The following is a 25,975-nucleotide window of genomic DNA, read 5'->3' on the forward strand; positions in this document are numbered from 1 at the left end:
ATGAACAAGGCCACACAAAGTCCTTGGAGACATGTGCTTGACAGAGTCCTAAGACGTGATGCTTTCAGGCGATTGGATAATCTTGAATGATTGGGCTGATACACGGGAATGAGGTTGGTCTCACTGAGCTGCAGAGCAATGCCACAATCAATGCATTGCTCGCCAAGACCATAGTATTGATATATCTACCCACCCCGGCGTTTTGGCATACCCTGGCTGCGAGTATACGAAATGATGATTATGGAGCTCACGGTGCTTTTCCAGACGACCACCCCATCAATATCACCACTTACCTAGGTAGTTATGTTAGCTAGAGGGACCTATCTATGGTGTCCACATAAAGCCTTTTTGTCTGCCTCTTAGCTCTTCGTCTATGTATCTTGTACTCTTGTTAGAATGGAACAATAATCCCAGAGATGTCGCGGTTTAACCTTGTCAGCCACCGCTGAGCACAAGTCGAGTGAGTTTATGAGAAGCTTGTTCTTTACTACAGCCATGAGTTTAGTATTGATATGGATTTCCCCAACGCTTACATCTCTATTCTCTGCTCTCTATGACTTAGATAGGAAATGAACGCTATCTCATGCTTGGCTTCTGACCTCGCTGAACGAAAACGAAAGGAAGGTAAAGGAAAATGAAACCCCGGTGGTATCTTCAACGAAAGTCGAGAAAAATGAAACTCCTCCGCGATGCAATTTTGACCCCCTTGTCGATCTTGCACTCTGACTTCCCCCCAAGGATGCCCGACTACTCACTGAGAACGATCGTAACACCCTCTTACCCACCTTTAGTCTCCCGCTACGCCACGTTCCATCTCACCTCACACCATCGTACCAATATCCCTGGCACCAGTGACAGTACTCGGTCCCGGCACACCACCACCTCCCAGACTCGAGGTCCTCGGCCGTCTCAACCCGACAAAGCTTCCCGTGCGCTTATGCGCATCCTCCTCCTCGGCCCACGCGAGCGTCTCATCCGGCATGAGCACCGCACGATCGATCGCGACCGGTAACCCGCGATGCCGACCGCGTAGCATCATCACACACAGCACGAGTTTACTCGCGGTATGCCACGCACCCGAAAAGCTGTAGGCGTTCCACGGCACGCCCGTGCTGATCCCGACGGTGCCGTATGCGGAAATCACCTCGAAGATGATGTTGAAGGTGCTGAAGACGACGGGGTCGCGTGAGAATTGGCCCTGTTCGATCGCGGTGATCATGAACACCGCGATCCCGATCAGCCAGAGGTCGTGGCCCAGTTGGCTGCGCAGTTGTTGTCGGATGAAGTCTTGGCGTGTCCAGGTCGACTGGGGACGCGGGGTGGTCGGTGGGCCTCGTGTTAGGGCCACGGTGCGTTTGAGGCTGGAGAGGATGCGGTTGTTGGTGGGTGTGTTGGTGGTGTTGAGCTTGGGACTTTGCTTCTCTTCGTCGTTGGGCTGGTAGTCGTCGACACTCGCTATATTTCGGGATAAATCTTCAGCATAAAGACCGAGGGAGCGCTCTTCGTAGACGTTGGAGTTTCTGATTGTCATCGCCACCGGGAATGCGCTCAAGTACATCATGAGTACATAGAGGACGAGGAGGCCTTGTCTGAGACTGGGGATCGAAACGACATAGAACCCTCCACTTCTCACGGCAAAGGCTTGAAAAAGACCGTCCAGGACACGAAAATGAGTAGGAATGGCTTCCGTGACGGGATTGCCGAGATTGAGCAACTCGAATGCCAGCCAGTCAATGCCATTCAGTGCGATCAGCGAGAAAACCAGCCACCAGGTCTGCTTGCTGTTGAAGAGGTTGGTGTAGACTCTTCGGGGGTGATCGAGACAGAATTGTAATGTCCGTCGTCGACGTTGCCATCTCAGTGAGGGCGAGTTCTGCGGGATCACTCTGTTCATGGTCCATAGGATCAATCTCAAGAATGGTGGGAAGCAGGTGTTTCCTGCCAAGATCAACAAGGACAGTGTCAGCAGGACATAATAGCTCGTTTGAAGCACCGTCGCGTTGGCATCCAATAGTGCCATGCCGGAATTGTTGAAAGCGCTAATGGCGAAGAATGCACCTGTCCAAAACGGGTCCAGGCCTACTGGTGTTAGTATGATGGATGAAGTTGACTCTCATCGGATAGCTCACCATTGGTAAGAGTCATGCCTGGACGATTTACCCAGATCCAAGCTCCGACTCCTAATGCTCCTAAGAGCTGCCAGAGGACAAAATATAATGGCACGACCCAAGAAAGCAGGCAGATAGCATCGTATTCGATGCCTCCAAGCTTCCTTCTCTCCTTGTTTGTCAGATGATAAATCTGACTGTTTCGACCTAGATATCCATTGATCGTATGGACATACTTGTCTAGTCCAGAGGGTGGTCGACGAGTAGAAAGATCGGTGTCATCATCCTCTATGGCTGACTCGTCCAGCGATATATCGTAGCCCATCGGTCTCGTATTGCGAGGATGATTCTCCAACCCATGTGCACCAACACCACGACCTTCGAAGAAACTTGCATGGTGTCTTCTCGTGGTTCGGTGTCGAGACTCAGTATGTTCAAATGGATAGAGATAATCCTTGAATCGGACATGATTCGCATCGCTGTCAAGGACCGTCCCATCGATCTGTGACCCCACCTCGGTCATTTCCAAGGTGGCCTCTGACAAAGTCCTGCCATGCCGTTGCGAGTTGAAGGATGCCGTACGACCGTGTTCTGCGTAATCTTCCTTGATGGCTGTGCCTCTCAGGGCACCAGAAATTATGGCATTTTCTCTCTGGTCTGACACACTCGTTCGGCGCCTCGACCATGAGAAGGACAGGTTATGGCGTACTTTCATGTGGTTGCGCCGTCTTTCGGCCAGTTCCGCAAACTTTCTCTCAAAAGCCCGCTTTCGGATGTTCAAGATAGCACTCGACACGAAAATGGCCGAGCCTATGATGATCAGCAGGAACAGCATTACTTGCTGCCATGTGTTGAGCTCTGATAGGTTGACAGTATTCAGGCCTAGGAGTGTTTAGATGATAATGATGAACGGCTTGGTTTGAAGAGTCAACTTACCAGCCTCCGTCATGGCTGAAGTGCAGAGGAAAAGACTGTCGACATAAGAAACGCTTCTCTCTGGGGTCGAAGATCCCCAGAAAATCAAGCTTGCAGTTATGCAAGTGAAGATGAAATAGAGGTAATGTAGATTGATGAAGGATGGGTCAGGGAACCAAGGTCGGATGTGATCTCGGAAGAAGACATATGGTTGCTGAATTGCTTTTCCACCTCCAGCATCGGCATTGACATTTTTTTCTGAGGATTTCGGTTCTAGAGAACGGCGTCAGGGAGGGCTTGTTCAGAATCGGGGTCGAAATTGTATACTAACCCGCCATTTTGAGATTTGGGCGCTACGCGTTCTTTCCATTGATATCAGTATCGTTCAAGAGCTGACGTCTGGGTCTCGGCAATTATCGTACGCCATGATGATTTTTGTGCGTTGGTAAGTGGCTACGCTTTCTCTCAATCTCAGGCGTATCGACGGTGATTGAAAGAAAGTTGGATGTAACGACTTTCAGGCTTAAGTAGTGAAAAGGAGGTGAAGAACGCCAAGTCCAGCAAGCGAAATGAGCATAGTCTCACTGTCAGACAAGATCATTAACACTACTTTCGCGCCGAATATACACTGATTTCTGCATCTGCTTCGTCATTTGAACGATGCTTAAAGTTCCCCAGAAAACTTTCTCTTGACCTTCTCGTTCCACTTCGACATCAGATTCACAATTGATGGACGAGGCCGCCACTGGAACTTCTCAATGAGCCATTCACCCAAAGGAACGCGCGTTGAAAATACCGTCTCCAGTCATTTGGTGCCAGAGCGGGGAATCACCTCGTTTGTTGCTTCACCGCTCTTGCGAGAGCCTACCGGACCAACTCCAGACCGCCGACAGTGTGATACACGTCGCATTGCCTGCACAACATCAAATTCGTGTATTCTTTGCTTACGCAAGCTTTAACAAATCACCAACCAGAACTCTCGCTTCCTACTTGTCTCGACAGTCGAAGCCTATGCTAGGTAAATGGTTCTATGTGACCCAGTCTGGTAAGTGGAACATCCTGTGGACTTTACTGCACAAGGCCAGATATGGCAATGCTATTGATTATCCAAATGACTCAAACAGCTCAGCTGTTCTTAGACGATGGTTGGTCTCCTTGTCTGAAGCACCATAGATATGCTGCGAATCCCCCATTGGATCACTGTCCATTTCTCCGGATTAACATTTGTCCACATTTGTAATTGACTTCTCCATAAGTCTTTCAACAGCTTCGGATCTCAAAGGTAGGTCGCAGTTATGCTGGAACTATTTGAGACTGTCACTCAGTGTGTTTCAGTAGGGCCGGCGACAAGACACGTGCGTACATGACATGCCCAAGTTGAGCCACGGCAAGATTGCCTCTTTCTTTGTGACTGCTCTCTGTTCTCCGAGCGTTGTCCTTTATTTTCTATCTTTATTTTGGTAAGGCATATTTCTACGGAATCTCTTTGAGACGTCTGGGCACATGTATGAGACGACATGGCAAGGCAGTGTTTAAGCTTGCCAGGCAGCCGGCATTGGTATGCGGTGGCCAACGATGGTGTCTCGGACTTCTCATGGTGATCTGAAGGCAGTGAAAGAGATAAAAGCACTTAGATATGCCATTCCTTCTCCTGCTCTTACCTTCTCTTCTCATCCTCATCTCACACACACAAATTTCCTCATTCACCCAACAATGTCTTCCAGATACCTGCTTCGAGAACCTCCCAGTGGTAGTCCCAGATATGAGCTTCGCGAACGCGCCTCTAGTTCTGCCGAACCGACACACCAGCCTCCCGAAGTGATTTCAGACACTGCCGTCATGACCACAGAGAATATTGCAGGCGAATTTCGAGTTGGCAAACCATGGAAACCTGAGGTCAATGGAATTAGAGAGCCGTATTTCGCCCCTACCGCTGAAGCTGTAGACATTATTTTCCAGCATCACGCTATTGACTCAAGCATTGAGCACATTCCCCATGATATCAATTTCACTACCGACCATGAACCTCTTTTCCATATTGGCGACAAAGTCTATACCAGGGCTGTTTCTGATTCATCCGATGATGAAACTGACCAAGATGACACTTCCGATGACGATGAGGACGAGTTTGAGGATGACGAAGCATCAGTTGAAAATGACGAGGCTGTTGATACCGGTGATGACGCCGATCTTGCCGATGATGACAACGACAAAGAATCGGAGGTTGACGATGAGTCGACTGAACCTGAGCAAGCATTTGAAATTCTCGAGATTCGCAAGGGCTATGAGATCTTCCATCTACTAAAATTCAGGTCCCAAGAATTCGAGAAGCAAAGTGATGATAGAGATCTCGACGCAGGAAGTGTTGATTCCTCTGAAAGACAATCCGAAATTGATTCAGAGGACGAAGACGATTTCATTTCTAATCCTGATTGGACAAGCAGAGGAAACGAGTGGTTTTATCGTCTCGACATGAGTGACAGTACCAATGGACCAGTTCCTCTTGTGGCCTTCTGGCACGAATCTCAACTCGAGTTTGCACCTCTGGCCACGGACGATCTTTCTGAATGTGAGAGCGACGGCGAGATCTTGACAGACATTCCCATCAATGATGACAGCGACTCAGAGGACGGTGATACTGCAATGGACGATGCTGTCGCTGAATCTGACTCTCCCACTGGCCTTGCCGATATCCCTTCCGCTCAGGGCTCAGATGTTGTTGTGATTGACGATGATGAAGAGGTTGACAAGGCCATCACTGACGAGACTTTGGAAGAAGTGAAGAAGGAGGCAGTGGCTGATACAGGCATTGCCGGTGCTGTACGACCAACCTATCCTTCACTCCCAAACTTGAACTTGGACACCGATGAGACCGATACCCAAGGCAACAATTCAGCCCACCCTGAAATTGGAGAGAAGCGTCGCGCTGAGAACAATAACTTTGAGGAGGATGCCAATCCACACAATGCGAAACGCCGCCGCTTCTGGAATTGGTGAAAAGACTGCTATCAATAGGAAATCTTCTTGCAATCGCACCTGTGATGGAGACCAGGGGGTAATGCAATCTTGCCGTGGTCATGTAAGGTGGAAGCCATGTTGGTGATTGCTTTGTTGCAATGTTGAGATGGTGAATATTGCAGTACAAGTTGCTGACCTGCTGTGCGGGTGCAAACTGTGCTCATGTGATATTATTCTGTCTCGATAAACGATCAAGACGACTTGCTGCCAGTCTGATGACGAGACTATGTACTTTAGACAGCCAGAACAAGAGGTTGCTGACTTCAGAAAAGCTCAGCCTTCCTCAAATCACCTCCCTTCCTTTACTTCTTGCCTTTCCGACACGCCATTGCCCTTTCCCTTTCCCTTCCTGTGTTGCCAAATCCCTCAAAGTTTCGTCGCTTCCCTTTCTCCCACTTGGGGTTTACTTTACTTTCCTCATCCAGTCCAATTCTTTCTCTCAACTACCAGTATCTGACTCGTGTTCATCAAGACCAGCCTGTGCGGCGTCCACTCCATCTGTCACCACAACGCTGTAGCAGTCCCCAATTCTCTCAGTCAAATCAAGACACTCCTCACACACTCCACACCTACACCAGTCTCTGGCAATCTCCCCACATGGCTGGCGGCAAGTCTCGACGTCACCATCATCAGCTGCCATTAGCGGTTGAAGACGAAGAATCTCAGACGGACACCGATACCGAGACCAACAACGGCTTCTATGTTTCTGGACCAGAAGCAGCAGCGATCATGGCCGAATACATGATTGACCAACAGGAGCACCCAGACAGTGAAGATGAACATATCGTGCCCACCGATTCCTACGATATCAACAACGTTGACTTGATTGAACCCAGATTCTCAGTCGGCCAAATGGTGTGCATCCGACAGGAGGGACCAGACTCATCGACACTCGGAAAAAAGAACAAGGACGATGGAAGTTACTGGTCAGAGTCAACATATCACATCCTCGCTGCAAGACGGCGCTGTGGTTTTCCTTCACAGGACGAGAAGTCATGGACCGAGGAGGAATGGGAGGAGGAGCAGATGACTGCGTCACGCGAGGCCATTCCTGACGACAGCTTTGATCACGACTGCGTTGGTGCCGACGGAAACGAACCCTGTGATGGGTGTGACTTACGTGAGAAGTATGAATGGTGCTACAAGCTCTGGTACAATAGTGGCCAATTTCCCCTCTTTCCTGGGACTCTCTCGCCTTGGTTCGCTGCAGGATGGCTGGCGTTCAATGCCGAAGAAGACTATCATCCGCCAGACCTCGAGGCCGATGGGGGAAATTGCATGGAAGGTGAAAGCATTGGTGACATAGATGGGAATTAGAACATGGATGATGCTGTGTTGGAGAGTACCTGGACTGGTCGATCATGTCTCATGCATCTTTGTGGTGGAGAATATGGATGATGGCGCTGAACAGCAAAGGAGTCTGAGAGTTGCATGGCAACCACACGATTCTCATGGCAGAGCGTTTTAGGCTGTGGCGATGACCAGCTGCTCGAGATACTTCACCTGATTGTGAGATCAAATAAGATGCAGAGTGTTAGAATTGTGGGAGTTCTTCCAAAGAGACCATCAGAGGTCAATGAGATCTCAATGTACATGGGTTGCTGAAGGAGGTGGTCAGAATAAATACAACGTGCCAGCCAATGGCTCAAAATTTCCCCTTTAAAACTTCTCAATGGGCGTGTCTGAATCTTTTGTAGAGGAAGATCGGCACTTATCCTGTCAGGGGCCAACAGGCACTTTCATCTCGGCTCGACGCCCTTGAGCTCGAGGTAATGCCGCACCACACCGACAACCTGTTCCTCGTAGCTCTTGAAATCGATTCCCAACAACCTTGCAGTCTCCGACGCATCGATCTTGGTCCGCTTGGTCGATGCAAAGCCGTTGTTAGGCAAAACCCCAGCAGCTACGGCTTGGGGAAAGCGGCGCTGCACGATCTCGATCGCATCGCTCCAGGTCGTTCCCTGCACTCCACCAGATTGCGCGACCAGACAGTAACTAGATGGAACACTTGGCTCCAGAGCCTTGACGTGGGCTGTGGCGACGTCGTCGAGGTGGACTGAGGTCGACGGCGTCGCTGACTCCTGCTTCACGCCGAGGACCTGTCGTAACACCGACCCGTTCGTGCCGACCGTGATGTACTTGCTCTCCGTGACAAGCTCGTCTTTCCCAAGGACCCAGCTCGGGCAGACGTGGACAACATCGAAGTGCGGCTTTTCTTCCTCCAAAAATCGCGTTGTAGCATTGAGTGCTCGTGCCTTGCTGGCCGCGTACGCCTCGGATTCGCTCTTGTATGGGCCGGATAGGTCGTCAATGCGGCTTTGCTCGTTGAAGACTTTGCCTGTCTCGGCTTCGTACAGGTCGTACCACGGGATCAAAGCGACGATGGAGGACGTGATCACGATGCGCCGGACGGTGGGAGACTTTTGCGCCGCGGTGAGAATGCCCAAAGTCCCTCCGACGGCAGGTTGGATCAAGTGTGTTTCATACTGGTCTGGAGTAATTCCGCTTTCGATTGGCGAGGCGATGTGGATGATGTAGTCGACGTCTTTCACTGCATCGTCATAAGCGCCGGTCAGGAGAAGATCCGGCACAAAGCAGAAGGTCAGGTCTTCTCCCGGCTCCAGAGCTCGGATTGATTGTGCAGCCGAGATGCGGCTGGCTTTTTCTTGGTTCCGAACCGCTGCTCTCACCTTGTATCCCTCTTGCAGTGCGAACACCAAGACCCGGAAGCCGATATGACCATTTGCGCCGGTGATCAGAACGACTTTCTTCGTGGCCATATTTTTGGAGGTTGTCTGAAATGTTGTGATTCAAGCAAGATTGAGGTGGTCTCCATGGTTCGCCGTTCTCAATCACCTACCCGAACAACTCACGTATTTATATTCATGATGAGCCACCAAGGTTCTAGGATGACCTTGCGGCTTGGTCGCCTGAAAGCAACCCGTTAATCACCCATGTCCCGCATTTCGCCAAGGAGGCTTGAAAAATGACGTATATCGCATATGAGGCGATGAAGAATAAGTTAGGAGAGACTTTGGCGGGGGGGCAGAGACGACCTTTGCTTTTGCTCGTGTCAACATTGCAGGCTCAGATGCTTAGGCAGCTGCCCGAATTCGATCTTGGTGGAATATGAATAGTTACGTATGCCAGAAACTTGGATTTGCAGTACAACGTGATAGAAGCGCAATCTCTCACAAACGGGCATGAACAGCCTATGCGGACACAGACAAATCTGGGGGTAAATACAATGTGAGTATGATTAGATTAGCGGTGCTAACAGAATAGTCTCGGTGCTTGGGGACTGCGTAGGTAGGATCGTATCTAATATAGCCGTGTTAAGCTTAGTCGAATAAGTCAAAACGAGCCTCGATTGTAATAGTAGTAGGGTTTCTAGCTACAATTCCCTATCCCTAGAGTTCGAGAACCCTCAAGGAAAGTAAGCTGACTAAAGAATTCTCTTAGAACGAGCAAAAAAGGTGCCAAAAAAAAGTGTTTGCACACCGACACCTGCAGGATTCGAACCTGCGCTCTAGGTGAGAGTTAGTTTTTGGTTGACCACTTGAGCCAGGAATTCACATACCCCGAAGGAAATGCCTAGACTAGAGGATAGCAGGGCATCGCGTTAACCACTCCGCCAAAGTGTCAATCAATCAAGGCCCAGTTGGTCGAGACTTTGTGGTTATTGTGAGAAAAATTTCCGTCAAAAAAATATATGTATGACAAAAAGTGACAGGTGTGATGTAACACCGCGGCACTCATCTCAGGGCCCCAACAAATCACCTTCGCAGAACCTAGCTCCCGAACTACATCCACCGACACTCCTTATGTCCGTCAAATACTTCTCCTGAAGCCAGGTATAATGGAGTACTTGCAAGATCATCACATGGACGTATATGGTTGAACATTTATGGGAATACTCTGAGCCGCCGGTTCCCATGGATTCTGGGTCGGTTCCTTACAAGCGTTGGCATGCTGAGTACGAGTCCTGGGCTTGCCGTCGTGAAGTCCTCCGTCCATTTACTTCGACATCTCTTCTGGACCCTCTTCAACGGACAAGTGAGAGTAGCAGATCATCTAAGCATCGTTTCAATACATCAATGACATCGAACAGCAGGTTTCAGCCTCATCCGAGATAGCTTGACTACACAAAGCAGTAGTTGAGCAGGTTGATCTGTGGCCAGCGGTACGGTCTCGAACACAACTGCTTAGGCCCAAAATCGATTACACCTGTCCTAGTCTATAAATTATACGTCAAGTCTACTCGTGAAACCCACCAGCAGATGCCTGCATGACCAGAAGCGCCCTCTCCTCCTTGAAACCTGGTCACGAATGGCCGCGGGCGATATTGGCCCAACATCGTGAGTTCTGCCTGGGCTTCTACCCAACTATAATAGCCTTTCTTCGACTGCTCTACCTCAAATCAAAGAGCAACGACCTTCACATTTACAATTTCATATTCTCTTACTCAGAGTTTGCCTCCAACAGGATTACCTGACCTAAGGTTTCGGGTCCTGCCAGTCCTTCAGCCATGGAAGGTTTGTGGACCAGCAGCCAGTCTCCAGACGAATCGCCATGTATTCTCCAATCCCGAATTTTCACACCAAGTCCAACCGCTTCGATTGCCGCATCAGACTGGTCAGATCCTGATAGTCCTGTTGAAGGAGCATTTCATGTTAATGAAGGCTGGCATGCCTCGGAAGATACGGTTTGGCGTACCCTTGCTCGCCATTTTCGAGACAGTTGGTGGAATTGGAGCGACAGCAATGACAATTGGTTGGATGATAGCACTCCGGGTGACTATAAATACGAGCCAGCATTCAGCATTGATGCTTGTGTTCGTATCCAGGGCCAAGAGAATAGCAAATGGGCTAAGAAAGACGGATCAGGGCGCTACTGGTCTAAGAAGTTGTACAGGGTAGCTGACCTACGATGCACGGCTGATGTTCTGGGACAGGGATTCTGTTCAGTCGGGCAATCTTCCGATGATCATGAAGATGAATATAGCGAGGACTCTGATGATGAGATGCAAGACGGGCAGCGTAATCGTAAGCACGATGCGAGGAATACCCCGAGCTACTGCGCGAAGGGGAGTTCACCAGATACCAAGTTTTGGTATTACAAACTAGACATGTCTTCGGAGGATAACGAGCATCCGCTGGCCGATGCTACGTGGTGGGCGGAAGACCAGCTCGTCCTTGATACTGAAGCGGACTGGGACCATGAAGACCAGATGACAGACTGTGGATCCGGTATTGAGGACGATGATGCCAAAGAGGAGACGGTGCCCTTGGACTACGGTGATCAGGAGATGACAGACGAAAAAAGGATTCAGGACGATTTTCATGGAGAGGTGGCCATCGCGACGCTCTCCCTGAATTTTCGAGGCTGTTCATGACGAGTAAAAGCGGGAGGGAGACGTATCTCCTTTGCTGCGACGTTGGTAAAGCTTGGATTTTGGCTGCTCTGTAACGATGGTGATGATTGAGTTTCTAAAAACCTGCGTTGCTGTCCTAGCTATTCCATCATTCACTTTAATACAGGCCTTGCAGTTCGAGATCTGCGATATCAATCAATTAGCAATGCGATAAAGCTTGACTTTGGTTTGGTTTCAATTCAGCCATGCTTCTTTATTGCAGATTGACTGGAACTTATGAGACCCCACGGTCTGATACAGCAACATGTACTTGGTCTTGTACACCATCACCCATGAAACTCTAGTGTCATCATCCTTGAAACGAGTGACCTTGCACGTCCATTGACCCATTACCTGGACTCTGCCTGAGTTGCCCCTCAGTCACAGGTCTTTTCGCCTACGACCGCTCGATCTCATAACATCCTCAATATCCATTGAATCAAGGATCTTCCTTTCTCATCATTGAAATAAGTCAAGACAGCACGCCCCGTGCGAAGCCCACAGATGACCATCTTCCCAAAGCCGATTCGCATGGCACAATCAACAGAAGCTGCCCAGGGAGAGGCCGAGCTTTCAAGCGCGCCTTCCAGCATCCACCGCTCTCAAATTATGACACCTAGTTCTAGCACCGCAATTACTATGTCGGACTGGTCGGGCGATGATAGCCCAAGTCCGACTGAGAGTGAGTTTCACGTCCCCGAAAGATGGAATGCCCCGGAAGACGATATTCGCTCGTTTCTTGCCAGCTACTATCAGAATGAAGATGCGTCTCAGAATGATGTAAACGACGGATTGAGTGTCGACAACTTCTATGAGTACGAACCAGCATTCAAAAAAGGTGACTACGTTCGCATCCTAGGTCAACAGGACAGCAAATTGGCAGAGAAAAATACCATGGGATCTTACTGGTCGAAAATGCCATATCAGATAACCGCTAGTCGCATGGGCCACGAATATTTGGACTTTGATGAGGACGAGGACAAGCGTAGTGAAGAATACTACGACAACGGCAATCAGATCAATAGTATACGCAATGCAGAATGGCTCAAGGGACGCGCCCAGAGCGAGATAGAGAAGTTATTGGACGAAGACATGTGGTACTATCGACTGTATATGTCGGGCAGCACGGAATTTCCCGTCGCGGACGCCATGTGGTAGGCTGAAGGACAATTGGCTTTTGATGCCGAAGCTGGGCCTATGGAAGAAGAGGACATCGACGTGGAAATGAAGGATGAGGCCAACATCGTGGTCGATCTGGATGCTGAGGTCAAGGATGATGTGAATGCTGGTGATGCGGCCTTGCACGCTTCACCAATGCCACTGAGGGTATTGACGGAACAATAGGCGGCTCCATGGATGAGACCGTGCATTGCAAAGGAGACTACCTGTGACGCGAAGAGATCATAGGATGTGGGAGAATTCTTGAGTACGTCTAGTTGGTTGGTGATGCTTTTTTCATTAGGGGTTGGAGACCCATGGCCAGCACATAACTGCTTGAAGAACATTCGCACCTCCTTCATGCGCGACAATTTGAGTCGACCGGTACTACCCTTTTCCCAAATGGATCCAGTTTCGCTAGCGAGCATTGCTAGCTAGGGCGAAGAAAATCAACAATGAAAAGAAGAGATTTGAAGACAAAGCCTACAAAGGCAGTGATTCAAAGGCAGTCTCTCAAAAGAAAGCGGTTCGGAGGCAGCGCATCTGAGGCAGCGACTCGAAGACGGTCCGCATATCTTTATAAGTACAGAATGTCTGTCCTTAGAGCTCATCTTCTCGCCGTACGCAACCGAGGACCGAGCGACCTAACCGAACTATTCACAAGTACTGTTGTTGAAGCAGTCTACATTCAGCACAAGCTTCAATTCGGCGAGAAGCACCACCACTACTCTGGAATTTTCAGCGTGGAAGATTCCTGCTACCTTCAAGGCGTCCAGATGCAAGAGCGTACTCCTCCTGCTGCTATTGAGCAGTCGGGCGCAGATTCAGACAGCGACAGTCCAAGCACTCTAACACCACCTTTGGACCGTATGGCTGATCTTCCGGACCAAAGTGAGACTGCTGAAGCTACTGGCAAGCGTTGGATTGCTCCAGAAGACAAAAACTTACCTGTTTTGAATGAACAATCTCGGGGTGATATGCGCGATGAACGAGCCGGGGAGCAAAGCGCTCATACACACGATGAAGGCACGGGGAAGTTGGAAGAACACGATGATGAAGCGGCGCTTGAGCTAGGCCATTGGCTTCGTATCAAAGCTAAATTTCTTTGCTTATGGGCGGAGGATGATGGCAAGGGCGCTTACTGGTCGAAAAATGCTTTTGAGATCTCCGCAGTTCGCTTGAGGCATGGGGCTATAGATCCAAAACGAGTCTTCCACGAAGAGTCCGAAGATGAGCGTGATCCCAGTGTAGATAGGGCAATGATCACGCCGAGCGAGCTGCCGGTCGAGGTAATAGGGCGAGTCGACGCCAAAACTTGGTGTTACAGACTGACGATCTTACCCAACGAGTTCTGTTTCAGGTTTCCCATGCCCAAGTCCACGTGGTTCACGGAGGATCAATTGGAATTCGACTGGGAGGCCACCTATCGTGAAGGGAATATAAAGCCAAGGCAATCGGCTCTTTGGAGCATGATTCCCTCGGACATGGAGAAATACTACCGGTGAGCGTTTAAAGGAGGTCGAAGAATAACATGAACAACTGTTCGGTGAAAGCATCGATGTCATTACGCCAACAGAATGGCTGACAGAGCTATGAGGGACATGCCTCCGCGCCAAACTTGTTACGAAAGCCACTGCTAATCCGCCCGGCGCGGACGAGCGAAGAGCTCAAAAACGAGTTCATCAAATTCAATCCACCAGCGGAGACTGGTAACGAAAGCTAGCGGAGGTCTGCCCCAGCACGAGCAAACAGCTCACCAAGCGCATTCGACAGAAGAACCCTCCTTTCACAGTGAGGAGATATGTCCGTGCCACTATTAGAGCTAGACAGAACCATTTTACCTGGCGTCAAATGCTATTCAATAATTTACTTAGCACCCCAACTTTCGACCCCTTTCTATTCTCTCATCTCAACTCGAGTCATGAATTCATCGGACGCTCTAGATTTTCCTCGTGCTTAGCAGCAGTATCAATTCTGTAGGTGTCAATGGCGAAAATGGCGTTGAAATTGACATAGGAACTTAGGTAGACATGGAGCATCATTTCATGGCCGTGGTGGAAAGCAAGACTAATCTAACAAGCAGGCTCTGGGAGAAAGGAAGGTTGAAGGGCGCTCTCGGCACTTTATGCAGGGACTTATAGACTTGATTGATTGTCCTGTAAATCAAAGAAGGGATGTTTCCATTTTCTCGAAAAGGGGCTCGGTAATTGAGATCATATTTACACAGAAAGTAGCAAATATTCCTCTACAAAACTAAATTCTACTCACTTCCCGAATCTCGATTTCCACAAAACACATCGAAAGCAAGCGCTTTCAAGTCCATGTCCTTTACATCACTAAACGGCGATTTGAGCTCTTGGCCATGGGGTCGTTTGTTGTGTAGACACCAGTGGTTCGAGGCATTCTCACCCACTTGAAGAAGCCCAGAGACCCTTGAGCGAGAGGCCACGAAATCACGCACGGTTGATGAAGAAGTCGACGAGGAAGAGGTTGAAGAGCGTATGATTTGGGAGGAGTTTGTCGCGACCGGGTCGATAACATGAGCTTCCGAAGGCTGTCTCGAGCGAGAGCAGGAAAGCACGTTCAGTTAAGGCGTGGTGGAGAAGGTAGCACTGGTCACAGATTGCAAGGCACAAACCCGGACATAGAAACACATAAAAGATATTTAGATTTCCTATGGCCAAAAAAGGGAGGACACACATATCATAGAAAAGGGGGTTCAATGAGATCGAGCAGAAAGAGAGAGACATATTTCTCTACCATGTCAAATCCCATCGACTTTTCGTTCGCTTTCCGCACAATCGCAATCACATGCGCAAAGATTCCTCTAGTCCGTTTTTCATTCACATTACCACACAGCGACTTGATTTCTTCCCCTGAGGTTGTTGTTGTTGCTGGCTTGCCTCCGGCCCCGGCATGGGTGTCTGGGATCTGCCGGGGCCGGCGATCGGGTCGCCTTTCTTCCGCTTTGCTTTCTTCTTCTTCGACGGTGTTTCCAGCATGGTCGGATCGGATGAGACTCGTCGGCCGCGCAGTTCAGGGGCATCTGGAGTCAGCCATGATCCTGGCATTTGGCCGGGTTGCTGGAGGTAAGGGGCTTGGAGGGATGGTTGGGAGTGGAGTTGTGGGTTATGGTTGGGTTGCTGTGGGTAGCCGTACATGCCCGTGGAAGCTGAAGGGACATGGCCTGGGTGGTTAGGATAGAGTCGAGGGTCTGTCTGTCTAAGCGGACCTTGACCCGTGTCGAGCCGACCGGGCATCGGTCGTTGGTGGTTCATCCCGGCCAGGAGGTCGGGAGTGGACGATGACATTGGGTTCGAGTTTCCGCTGCCTCGAGAACCGTGCCTGATGTCCCCATTTGGCAGACCCAGTTGTTTGTGGAATGCCGGTAAACCCGCACCGCCTGGTGCGTTCCATCCATTGTTCATCGACGAGTTCTGAGTGTTCTGACCCATGGGGCCACCACTAAAATTTCGATTTGGGTTGTTCTGGGTCGCATAAGCGCCGCCGTTAGTTGCAGTGTACGGCACGGGTTTTCGCTGAGCAGATGACGGCTGGCGGGCCACATTGGCCATGGGATCGCCTGGCCCAAATCCTAAACCATATGGCATTCCAGGCGTAGCCTGAGTGGGCGGTTGGGTCAGGCCGTTCGGTTGCGCTACCTGATGTCTCCGCTGGCTCTCTTGTGAAGGGCGCAGTTGCTCCAGCGATGGAGGTGTTGGTGGGACGGGGTGATTCAGTCGAGCTTGCAAATTTGCACCCGTGAGGGTCACGGAGGAGTTTGATAGGCGGTTCTGTGCCTGTTGCTGTTGAGAAATGACAGGGCTGTCCATAGGTGGTGGTGAGGGACGTGGGTGATCACCTGGAACGCGCTGAGAATTTGGGGTCTGAAAGGGAGACGGTCTCCCATCGTGAGAGACTGGCCGAGAGGAAGAATCTCTCGAAACAGGCAGGACAGGAACGCCGAATGCTGGATTCATGGGCGGTAACGGTCCGTTGGATCCACTCGAGACGATGCTGGGTCCAGACACACTTCTTGGAGGAGCTCCACCGTAGTGATTGGGTTGTGGTAGCCCGTTGATACCACTCCCACCCATCGGGGTTATGGGAGAGACGTTCTGGGCCGCAAATGGGGAGACTTGGAATGGACGCTGTGTCTGTGTCGGAGGCATGGGGGGAACGTGGTTAGCAGTAAATGAGGATGGTTGTCCCTGCCCGCGCATTTGTAGGTTGACGTTCTCTGGAATACCCAGCAAGGGCATTGGTGACGTAGGTGGGCCTTGCATTTGACGCGGTTGTACTAGTGGAGAGCCGAGCATGGCTCCTGGATGAAGATGTGGCGATCCGTGGCTGTTGTTGGTGTATGGAGGAGGGGGAGACTCCCAGCCATCCCCCGGCGGATACATTTGCCCAGGAGCTCGGTGGTACATAACATGCCCGCTGTCATCGCCTGGCGCAGCGAGAGGGGGTCGGGGTGGATACCGAGCGGTAGTGAATCCAGCGGCGGTGGCAGACCGGTGCAGAGTGGCCGAGGAGGGAGTTCGAGGCGAACGGGCCGCTTCAGCCTGTGCCTGTGCCTGTGCCCTCTCGATCTGTGCATCTACATCGAGAGGAGAGTTTGGCTGTGATGAACTTTGACGTCGCTGATTCCACAACCCCTGAGAGGGTGACGCAGTTGTGATCGAGCGACCAAGAGGCATTCCCCTTCCACCTCTTTGCCGGACCGTCCGCCGTCGCTCCATGGCGACCTCAATATCCATGTCGCCAATCTGTTCCGTCAGAAGCTCGGGCTCTTCCTCACCAACTTCGATTGTGATTTCACGGTCAGCTGCCATTGAAGGGGCATAATCAAAATCGAGGATCGAGACACGAGAGCCATCTACCGGCATGGTCTCGTCACCCAATTCTTCCACAAACTGGTTGACGCCTCCGGGGGCCACCACGACCAACCTCTTCCCACTAAAAGCACAGGGGCGGTCGTCACTTTTCTCGACCCATTTGACTGCCGTACAACCGTCGATGCTACGAATTTGCTGGCATTTGACAAACAGACTCTCTCGCCAGTCGACTTTGGCAGCGATCGAATCGTCTTCGAAGTCTTCACTGCTTCCTGATATGGACGGTGAATACGCCATCAAGGGTTCCATGTGACCGGTCGCCGACGTCAAAGAGACCCCCCGTCCGTGAAGACGTTTTTCGTGGCTTTCGACCACGGAACCCATATCAGGGCTCACGTCGAGTTTTTCTGGGACACCGTAGATCCACAGGCCACTCCCACTGAAAGCTGCAACGACCAGTGTGCCGCAGACAGTCGCCGTTGGCGCCGTTGACGGTGCGGGTAAACTAAAGCGCCGTGCGCTGGCAGGATTCAGGAAATAGGCCACGCCCGTGCGTGTGTCGTCCGTTCGAACAGCTCGATACGACATCAAGGTGTGGTCGTATGCAAACAGCCAGTTGGCATCTCCCTCTGTATGGCCTTGAAGTAGTTCTGCATGACTGCAGATACTGCTGATCTGGGGAAAGAGAATCTGGGTAGTCCACATACGACTGTGGACTTCCTTGGGCGGTAGATCGTTCTCGGTGTAAAACGGTGCCGTAATGACAACCGACGACGGTTCTTCGAGACTTTGAGTGCTACCTACCAACATCGAACCGTCTCCCGAGAAACCCAGGATGTCGACTCCTTCGCTTCGTACTGCTCGTCGATCCGTGGATAGAGCGCTGGGGGCCAAAGAAAATACCTCCACACCACCTTCGTAAGCGGCTGCGAGAACGGTACCTTCGGGCGCGAGCGCAATCGTCCTTGGTGGGTTGTCCATGACGAGGACCTGGACATGTTTGACCCCGTCAGGACCAATGTTGTAGATATTGGCCTGATGCCGTGAGGAGAGCACGGCGAGAATGGTTCCATCGTCAGTGACAGAAGCCGAGAGAGGTCTTCTCTGAGTCTTCAGCTCCTTCCGTACACCAATAGGGTCCGTGGTCGCATCGATGACATAGATCCTCGAGGAGCTCAGAGCGAGGATGGTCTGACCATTGGGCGAAAAGGCGAACCGGAAAGCTTCCGCGCCAGGCAATGCGGCCGATGAACTTGCATTGACCGAGATCAGGTTGATGAGCGTCTGCCGAGGACGAAGATAAGCCTGGAATAGATTTCGGCGGACCTCTGCGGCAAACTTTGATTTCAACCGGTACAGATCGTTTTTTCGAAACGGCCCGGTGATGACGGTATTGGCGAGAGCGTAGGAGGGACACCGAGAAAGATGATGTGCATAGAGATCCCGGTCTTGCGCAACGGCGTACCAAGCGCGATTGAGAATGGCCAAAGAGGCAAAATCATTGGCATCCACCGACCAAAGAATCCTGTAGATTGTCAGTACATCGTCGCTCGCTTCGTCACAACAACAGCTTCAGAGGAGCAAGTGCGAGTCGAGGCAAGGACAGACCTGGAGATCGCTTTGACCGGCAACTCGTGGAACTTCACCGCGGGTTTGCGACTGCTCTGATGATTTGAACGAATGGTGGCTGGAGATTCTGGCTGAAAATCGATGGTCGGTGGATGATCATGTGACCGAGACGGAGAAGTTGGAGCCTCATGATTTAGGTCGAGTGGCTGAGGCGAGATTCCGTCGTAAGATTCCCTCGAACTGCCTCTGGAAGCAGGACGCACCAGCACTTTGGGTGTCATGATGCTAATGAATCACAGGGCTCCTCATGAAGCATGGAGGAGTGTCGAGACGTTGAAGCAGATTGACATGGCTGATGGGCACTGGCACGCTAAACATCCATGACTCTCCATGAACGCGTCGCGAGGCACCAGGCGATTTAGCTGCACAAAACAGCACCGCGCACACCTCCCTGTTGATGCGAACGGATGACGATGGGATGGCTGACTCAGTTGCTGACCATATCGACGAGATGTTGTTGATGAAAGACGATCGGAGGTACGATGGTTGATGAGAACGATCAGGCTCAAGACGTCAAAAGATGTGTGTGGCCAGTTCCCAAGTGATGGATAAGTTGGGGTCAGCGGACGGAACACCAGAGTCACCTACGGAGTACCCAGAGAGCACTCCAGTGGACGCTCCCAAGCTGAAAGGGCATCAAACTCAATTCAGGGTGTTCGGGAGGTAGCCACAAGAGACTCTGGTCAAGGACGCTTTAGGCAAAGGTCCCAGTGGCTAAGCGAGATGATATGCCAATCGCGTCGAGAGCATGTAGAGAGGCTGCAGAGAGCGGCATGCCCTTGGGCAAGTCTAACCATCAACCGGGGAGGCCTCACATGTGCCTAACGTGCCCTAAGGTTTGCCCGAAAGTCTCCCCCCAAGGCCCGGGACGATTATCACCAGAATCGGCCGCTGGAGTGAAGCTAGGCACCTTAGCCTGGGGTCGTGGATTAGCCATTCTCGCCCCCAGCATGTTGACGGTTCTTTTCTTAGAACAGCCCGAGGTCCATCACTTGACAAGCTCGTCAAGAGGCTTAAATTCCCACCAATTCGCACAGTCTGACCAGGCACAAGCCGCCTGTAATCACTGGGTGTCAGACCATAAAGTTCCATCACCTGTGGGGGTTAGATCTAACGAGAATCCATTCCGCTGACATCAAACACAATGTACTTCATATTCTCGAGTAGATGCAACATTTCACCGACCCTTTCTACCACGACTGTTTCACCTCTCGAGTCTCGACAGGCGGCCGTGCAGATCGACAAGACGCTGGAGAACAATCGAACATTGCTCGTCCGCAGATTGACCCAAGTCACCTCCCCTGACCAGGCTGCAAATCGGCAAATAGAGACTGTGATCCGTCCGTTGTTACATGAAGGGAGATTATTTCTCGATCGTCCCGTCAGTGCCGCCTGCAACCAGGCTACCTAGGTATGTATACAGCCCGTGGGTCGTGGCCAGTCCAATCGTATGATACACTCAACATTATTCTACATCGCCTTTCACGATTGCTTCTCCTCGACAGCTGGAGGATCTTCAGTAGCCTTCTTGCCACCTCCTACAAATGAGCCAAACCACCCACCCATGGCGCTCTTCATGGCTTCTTCTTGCATCCTCTTTTCCTCGGCCTCACGCTCAGCCAGCCATTTCTCGCCTTCCTCCTTGATCTTCCTCTCAAACTCCATATAGTTCTTTTGACCTTGTTCTCGAATGCGATCCCAGACCATCTTGCCTTCCAGGGAACCGTCTTCAGCGGCATCGGCAGGTGGTTTCGAGAGGCCCAGCATGGCGCCGATGCCCCCGATGCTCTTCTTGGGCTTCTTTCTCTTCTCTGCCTGCGCGGCTTCAAACTTTTCTCGGAGGAGCTTCTCCCTCTTGGCAAATTCTGCCGGGATATACTTGCCCTCAAACGATTTCAACACCTCTCGTGCGTCGTCGAACCCCATGGTCGCAACATATTCCAGGAATGGGATCATCTGGATGAGCGTCTGGTCATTTGGATCGCCAGTCCATTTGGGAAGCAGGATCGCGTTCTCTGGCTGGTGCTTGACGTGATGTGGATCGGTGTCCATGATGAGGACCTTCTTGAGATCTCGGTTTAGATACGACAGATCCTAGAGCTTGTTAGCCTCGTCATGCAATATTGCCGGAAACGTTGCCTACCTTGACATAACCGCCGTCCTTGTAGAGTGTAGCCTCACGGAACAACGGCCATCGAATGGTGGAATAGGGGTCAAGTTTGCGGAGAATCTGGTCTGTCATAGCCATTGGCTGGCTGGTGAAGAGCACGATCTCGTAGTAGCTTCCCAGGTAACGGAGGAAATAATCGACACCGGGTCGTTTCGCCACCCTCCATCCCTTTTCACGGGTCCACTCCGAGTGGATGAGCATATCTTCGAGACTGACCACGAGAGTGAAGGGGTACCGCAGATTTGGGTCCGGATCCTCGTCAGGTAGAAGTTTTCTCGTCACAGGATCGCGATAGTAGCTCATGGTCGATCCGAGGCGTGCCCTGACTCTGTTGAAGAACAAGCCAAAGCCCCAACCGGAAGGTGCGTCTTCGTGAGCCTTTTCTTCCTCCGGTGTATCCCAGTTTCGGCCCAGGTAGACGGAATAGCCAATGGCACCGAGACCGAGGACGATGTACATATACCTAAAAACAGCATTCTTCTTTCGATCACTCGATGAGATGTATTCGGTTCGGGGTATGTCATCGCCTGGTCGTTGACCACCCGGGGAGGGTACCTCTTCCGAAGGCTCTTCAGTGATGTTGAGACTGGATGAGGATGAAGATGCTTTCTGCTTGGCCCTCAGTGCTTGATTCAGTTCGGCATCCAATGTCGACGGAATGCCGCGTGTGAGGTCCGGCAGGGGCTGCTGCGGCTCTTCAGCTACTTCTTCGACCTCGGGATTCACTGATTGTTTATCGTCTTCTCTGACCGATCGTTGACCGGCCTGGTTGACCGACTCGGAGACATCATCGAGGTCACGCGCTGGATCTTGGCCAAAAGTTGTCTCTTCGGGTTGGGGCTGGTCCTCTTTGCGAGGTGTGAAATTCGTGGACGGCGATGGGACGTCGCGAAGAGAGGCTTTGGCTTTTGGGGATGGCTTTTCGGAGGACGAGGGAACTTGGTAGCCTTGTGAAGGGTTGGGATGCCGGCTATAGGAGCGCAGTTGAAGTTGGGGAAGTGATTGCCGGACGACTGCAGATTGAAATTGTCGCGGCTTCAGGAGAGGTAGAGCAGCCCGTCTTAGCATTGTGAAATCAGCATGCCCATTCACAAAGTGCGATGGGAGATGTCCTGAGATTTCGGAATGCTAAAGGTGGCGCTGGTCGCGGCGGCGTGCAGTGGTCTTCAATGGTCTTTGGAAAAAAGGTGCTGATGAGCCCGTGAATGCAAGTTGGAGAATCTGGTCACGCTTCGAATCCACGCTAAGGTCACTATCCAACGTCGTTAACCATTAACTAGCGATTGAGGGAACTTACCCGGAAGGGAGCGCTCCTTCCTCAAAAATCTTTGCCGGCTTGGCGGGAAAGAGCCCGAGCGGAGAAACTCTCCTCATGCATGACCTTCTTTGCCGCCTTTCTCCTCCTCTCTTCCTTCTTCTTCTCTTTTCTCCAACAAAGAAAGTTGAATCCCCCAGAATAATTTGACTCGCCGTCCACAGACCCATATGTTCGAAGAGTTGTATTAGCTGGGCAGACTGAATCTTATCGTTCTCCTCAAGAGCGCAGGAGAGGCAAGCCCATGATCTTCAAGTCGCCCCGTAAGAACGAGACAATCACCTCCCCTCCTCGATTTCCACGATGAGTGTGTAAAACCAGATCCCTGATCGTCTTTTACGCGCGTCGATCATTCTTCCCACTATTTTGAGGCCCCGATGCCGCCGTCGTGGCGAGATGGCCTCGTCAACGCTTTCCCCATTCCACAAGATCGCAAGAAGTCAAAAAAGGCACTGAAAAGCAGTCTGGTCACATCGCCGCCTGCTGTCAATGTCGCCTCCGAGGTCGTCTCGACTATTCCTGTCAAAACATTCCCTTTCATGGACCTCCCTGCAGAAATCCGCAATGACGTTTATTCGTTAGTACTCTTCACAAGCGTGGGCTACCGTGGACTGGACGGGAGGAAGAAGTCCCGTACGTCCATCTTGGCCGTGGACAAGAAAATTCATCTCGAGGCATCTTACGTTCTCTACAGCTCGCAGAGCTTCAGGATCTTTCCTATCCAAGATTTCGTGCCGTATCCGTTGGTGTCAGAACTGCGGCCTGTCTATCGGCCCATGGTGACGCAATTAGAGATGACGGTAGGATCCAGCTGGACTAATCCACCCAAGACGTGGCGAGTCAGCAAACTCCTGGCCAAACGTCTTGGAAGGTTGACTGCAGTGCAGACGTTGAAAGTGTTCGTGACGCTGGATCCGAGCGGACCGATGTTTGAGAAATATCGCATCTCGCCAGACTTCTACACTGGATTTTGCGGTGATTTATTCCGTGATGTGCTGGGGGTGATGCCACACATCCAGCTAATTACCATGGATGGCAACCCGAGTATCGACTCGACGGGACCACTGGTCACTCGACTTCGAGCCGAGGCAGAGGCCAAGGGCAAAACGGTCTTGATGGGCAAAACCAAGCGGATCGCCACCCCCGACGGTGTACAGATGGTCTTTTGGCAATGACGGAGTCCATGCCTACCTCATCGATCGATTGTAGAAGCGGATGATTAGGTGGAAGATTTGGTACATAAATCAGCAACACAAAATTGCAACACCAGCTTCGCAAACATTCTTCTGCGTTTTCCCGAATAAATCCGTGTATGTCTACCCATCGAGGTTACTCGTTTCGATCTTAGATCCTCTCAAAGAGCATGCATCAGTTTCGTGTCAAAGTTCGCTTTGATGGTAGTTTTGATTTTATTTCATCTCAACGAGAAGTAGATATCTATCTCATCTCGAATGTCTCACTCTAGCCATTTTGGTGTAGCTATATGATTGTGATGAATCAGTCCCAACGCCATGCATGCACGCGTGTCCAGTGTCCTCAGCCATTGGGGGAAGGGCTAGTCCCCGGCCGAGTACCTATTTCGTAGTTACAGAACAATTACACCGGGGTATGAGAAGTTCTTCGGGATCTCCTTTCTTCTTTACATATTGTCTCACAACTCCTCGTCAACATCCATGTCGCCATTGTGCAGTGCATGGGTCCCATTGCCGTTGGTCTGTTGCGCCTTCTTCGCCACACTGGCTTCCTTGTCGATCATCTGCCTTGACACAGCCACGATGTTGTCTTCGATGAGCCGCTGACCCACGTCTTCGATGTGTTTCTTCGGGTCGACTTTGCCCACGTACCGCGTCTTCAACTGCTCCGGCGATAGCTCGTTCTCTTCCCGCACTCTCCGCTCATAGCCATCGGCGAGCGAGACGAGTTGTTGCAATCCTTCTTCGTTGCGTTTGCGTTCGTTGCTAAAGCTGTGTGGTAGTTCGAGACCTTCCGTCCAGACTTCTTTGTGCAGGTTCATCAACATGTTCTCCTCAAGGCCGGTCTTGCGGTATTGGATGCCGATGCTGTAGTAATGACGATTCAGACCGTGGATGAGAGCTTGTATGGATGGTTTGTTGAGATGACCGAGATTGGATGTCGTTTGGCGAGGTTCTTGTCCCATCATCATCGTCTGCGGATTGATCAACCGGAAAGCATCGATGACCACTTTTCCTTTGACGGATTGAATGGGGTCGACCACTACGGCGACGGCGCGAGGAGTCAATTGCTCGAAAGACTGTTGTGTGTTGATATCGACGCTGGACAGCCAGCAGCCAAAGCCGGGATGAGAATGATACCATCCAACCACGGTCTCGGGGCGACCAGTCTGTCTCAGCATATCCATCATTTTGGTTTGGAAGACTGGATCGACGGACTCGACACTGACGGAGGTTCCCGACTGAGGCATGGCAAAGACATCCACCACGCGCACGGTGAAGTCGTCCACGAATTCTCCCAACATCAAGCCCATGACTTCCATCGGTACACCGGCACGCCCATGTCGGAGCATTTTCAACAAGGCGAGGGATGAAATGTAGACGGTTTCGGAGTTATCGACCAAGTTCGTGTCACCGCCGGCAGCACCTTGACCCATGCCCATGCCCTGAGCGGCGGCCAGCATTCGATTGAAACGCTCCATGGTGTTGGCTGTGAAGAGGAGAAAGTAGAAGAATGGAGGAAGGAGGATTGAACGGAGGTTGAGGGTGGCGTGGCTGCGCCGATTGAAGCAAAGGTGAGAAGGTCCCAATAAAGCAGTCGGATGTAGATGATAAAGGAGACTTTGGAGATTCTTGAACCAGAGGATATAAGTGTGGGAAAGAAAAGATTGGTGGTGTAATGGCTGACAAAAAGGCCAAATGTTGACGATGGGTGTGTACTTCAGATACAGTGCAGATGGAGTTGCAGTTGGAGTGCTCCCGATGAGGACTGCTCTTTCCTGCAGTGCGTGTTCCTGGCGGCCTGCGGCGGCGGACAGGACAGGCAGGTTCGCCTAGGTCACGTGACCACGTGGAATGGAATCCACCATCCATCGTTTCGCTCAATAGGATGGATCCCCAGTAATGCCTGTCCTGTGCCCACCAAAGAGTCTCCACCCAAATGAGGTTCTGGTTCAAGTTCCTCTACCAGAAGTTGGAGATCCCTCTTTCGCATTTCATCTCTCAATTTCACCTTCAGTTTCTCCTTGCCCTCGCACATTTACCGCTCCTCATGATCAACTGAACACCATTCGCGAGCATTCTCCTTCGATATCCTTGTATCATAGCTTTCATGTCTGCCGGTAAATAAATTCGTTTTACACAGAAAATTGCTTCCGATCTCTCAAACCACCCTCTCCTCCCTCTCCGGTGAACCTCTCCGCGACGACCTCGAGTCAAC

General features: G+C 51.2%; 11 protein-coding genes and 1 non-coding gene across 12 annotated transcripts; 6 read left to right on the plus strand and 6 right to left on the minus strand.

Annotated features, from left to right (window-relative positions):
- Positions 1–820: 820 nt before the first annotated feature.
- On the minus strand, positions 821–3,361 carry LTR84_005372 (uncharacterized protein; the record flags this gene model as incomplete). The annotated part of the gene is made up of 4 exons (XM_064848942.1): positions 821–2,079; positions 2,130–2,990; positions 3,045–3,296; positions 3,355–3,361. 4 exons carry the CDS (start codon positions 3,359–3,361, stop codon positions 821–823), a joined length of 2,379 nt encoding a protein of 792 aa, XP_064704156.1.
- A 1,375-nt stretch (positions 3,362–4,736) lies between these two features.
- Positions 4,737–6,020, plus strand: LTR84_005373 (uncharacterized protein; the record flags this gene model as incomplete). The annotated part of the gene is made up of 1 exon (XM_064848943.1): positions 4,737–6,020. The coding sequence occupies one exon, from the start codon at positions 4,737–4,739 to the stop codon at positions 6,018–6,020; it is 1,284 nt and encodes a 427-aa protein (XP_064704157.1).
- Positions 6,021–6,638: 618 nt separating this feature from the next.
- LTR84_005374 (uncharacterized protein) lies at positions 6,639–7,358 on the plus strand (the record flags this gene model as incomplete). Its single annotated transcript, XM_064848944.1, has 1 exon — positions 6,639–7,358. One exon carries the CDS (start codon positions 6,639–6,641, stop codon positions 7,356–7,358), a length of 720 nt encoding a protein of 239 aa, XP_064704158.1.
- A 422-nt stretch (positions 7,359–7,780) lies between these two features.
- LTR84_005375 (uncharacterized protein) lies at positions 7,781–8,821 on the minus strand (the record flags this gene model as incomplete). Its single annotated transcript, XM_064848945.1, has 1 exon — positions 7,781–8,821. One exon carries the CDS (start codon positions 8,819–8,821, stop codon positions 7,781–7,783), a length of 1,041 nt encoding a protein of 346 aa, XP_064704159.1.
- A 721-nt stretch (positions 8,822–9,542) lies between these two features.
- Positions 9,543–9,685, minus strand: LTR84_005376. The gene has a single exon. It is a non-coding gene; the product is annotated as a tRNA-Ser (tRNA).
- Positions 9,686–10,569: 884 nt separating this feature from the next.
- Positions 10,570–11,436, plus strand: LTR84_005377 (uncharacterized protein; the record flags this gene model as incomplete). The annotated part of the gene is made up of 1 exon (XM_064848946.1): positions 10,570–11,436. The coding sequence occupies one exon, from the start codon at positions 10,570–10,572 to the stop codon at positions 11,434–11,436; it is 867 nt and encodes a 288-aa protein (XP_064704160.1).
- A 522-nt stretch (positions 11,437–11,958) lies between these two features.
- Positions 11,959–12,612, plus strand: LTR84_005378 (uncharacterized protein; the record flags this gene model as incomplete). The annotated part of the gene is made up of 1 exon (XM_064848947.1): positions 11,959–12,612. The coding sequence occupies one exon, from the start codon at positions 11,959–11,961 to the stop codon at positions 12,610–12,612; it is 654 nt and encodes a 217-aa protein (XP_064704161.1).
- Positions 12,613–13,202: 590 nt separating this feature from the next.
- On the plus strand, positions 13,203–14,117 carry LTR84_005379 (uncharacterized protein; the record flags this gene model as incomplete). Its single annotated transcript, XM_064848948.1, has 1 exon — positions 13,203–14,117. One exon carries the CDS (start codon positions 13,203–13,205, stop codon positions 14,115–14,117), a length of 915 nt encoding a protein of 304 aa, XP_064704162.1.
- Positions 14,118–15,455: 1,338 nt separating this feature from the next.
- On the minus strand, positions 15,456–19,300 carry LTR84_005380 (uncharacterized protein; the record flags this gene model as incomplete). The annotated part of the gene is made up of 2 exons (XM_064848949.1): positions 15,456–18,975; positions 19,059–19,300. The coding sequence occupies 2 exons, from the start codon at positions 19,298–19,300 to the stop codon at positions 15,456–15,458; spliced, it is 3,762 nt and encodes a 1,253-aa protein (XP_064704163.1).
- Positions 19,301–20,561: 1,261 nt separating this feature from the next.
- On the minus strand, positions 20,562–22,317 carry LTR84_005381 (uncharacterized protein; the record flags this gene model as incomplete). The annotated part of the gene is made up of 2 exons (XM_064848950.1): positions 20,562–21,173; positions 21,223–22,317. 2 exons carry the CDS (start codon positions 22,315–22,317, stop codon positions 20,562–20,564), a joined length of 1,707 nt encoding a protein of 568 aa, XP_064704164.1.
- A 624-nt stretch (positions 22,318–22,941) lies between these two features.
- On the plus strand, positions 22,942–23,739 carry LTR84_005382 (uncharacterized protein; the record flags this gene model as incomplete). Its single annotated transcript, XM_064848951.1, has 1 exon — positions 22,942–23,739. One exon carries the CDS (start codon positions 22,942–22,944, stop codon positions 23,737–23,739), a length of 798 nt encoding a protein of 265 aa, XP_064704165.1.
- A 476-nt stretch (positions 23,740–24,215) lies between these two features.
- Positions 24,216–25,238, minus strand: RPN11 (multicatalytic endopeptidase; the record flags this gene model as incomplete). The annotated part of the gene is made up of 1 exon (XM_064848952.1): positions 24,216–25,238. One exon carries the CDS (start codon positions 25,236–25,238, stop codon positions 24,216–24,218), a length of 1,023 nt encoding a protein of 340 aa, XP_064704166.1.
- Between the last annotated feature and the right edge of the window lie 737 nt (positions 25,239–25,975).

The sequence above is a fragment of the Exophiala bonariae genome (genome assembly GCF_035927105.1).
Source record: "Exophiala bonariae strain CCFEE 5792 chromosome Unknown scaffold_20, whole genome shotgun sequence".
In the NCBI taxonomy this organism is placed as follows: Eukaryota; Fungi; Ascomycota; class Eurotiomycetes; order Chaetothyriales; family Herpotrichiellaceae; genus Exophiala; species Exophiala bonariae.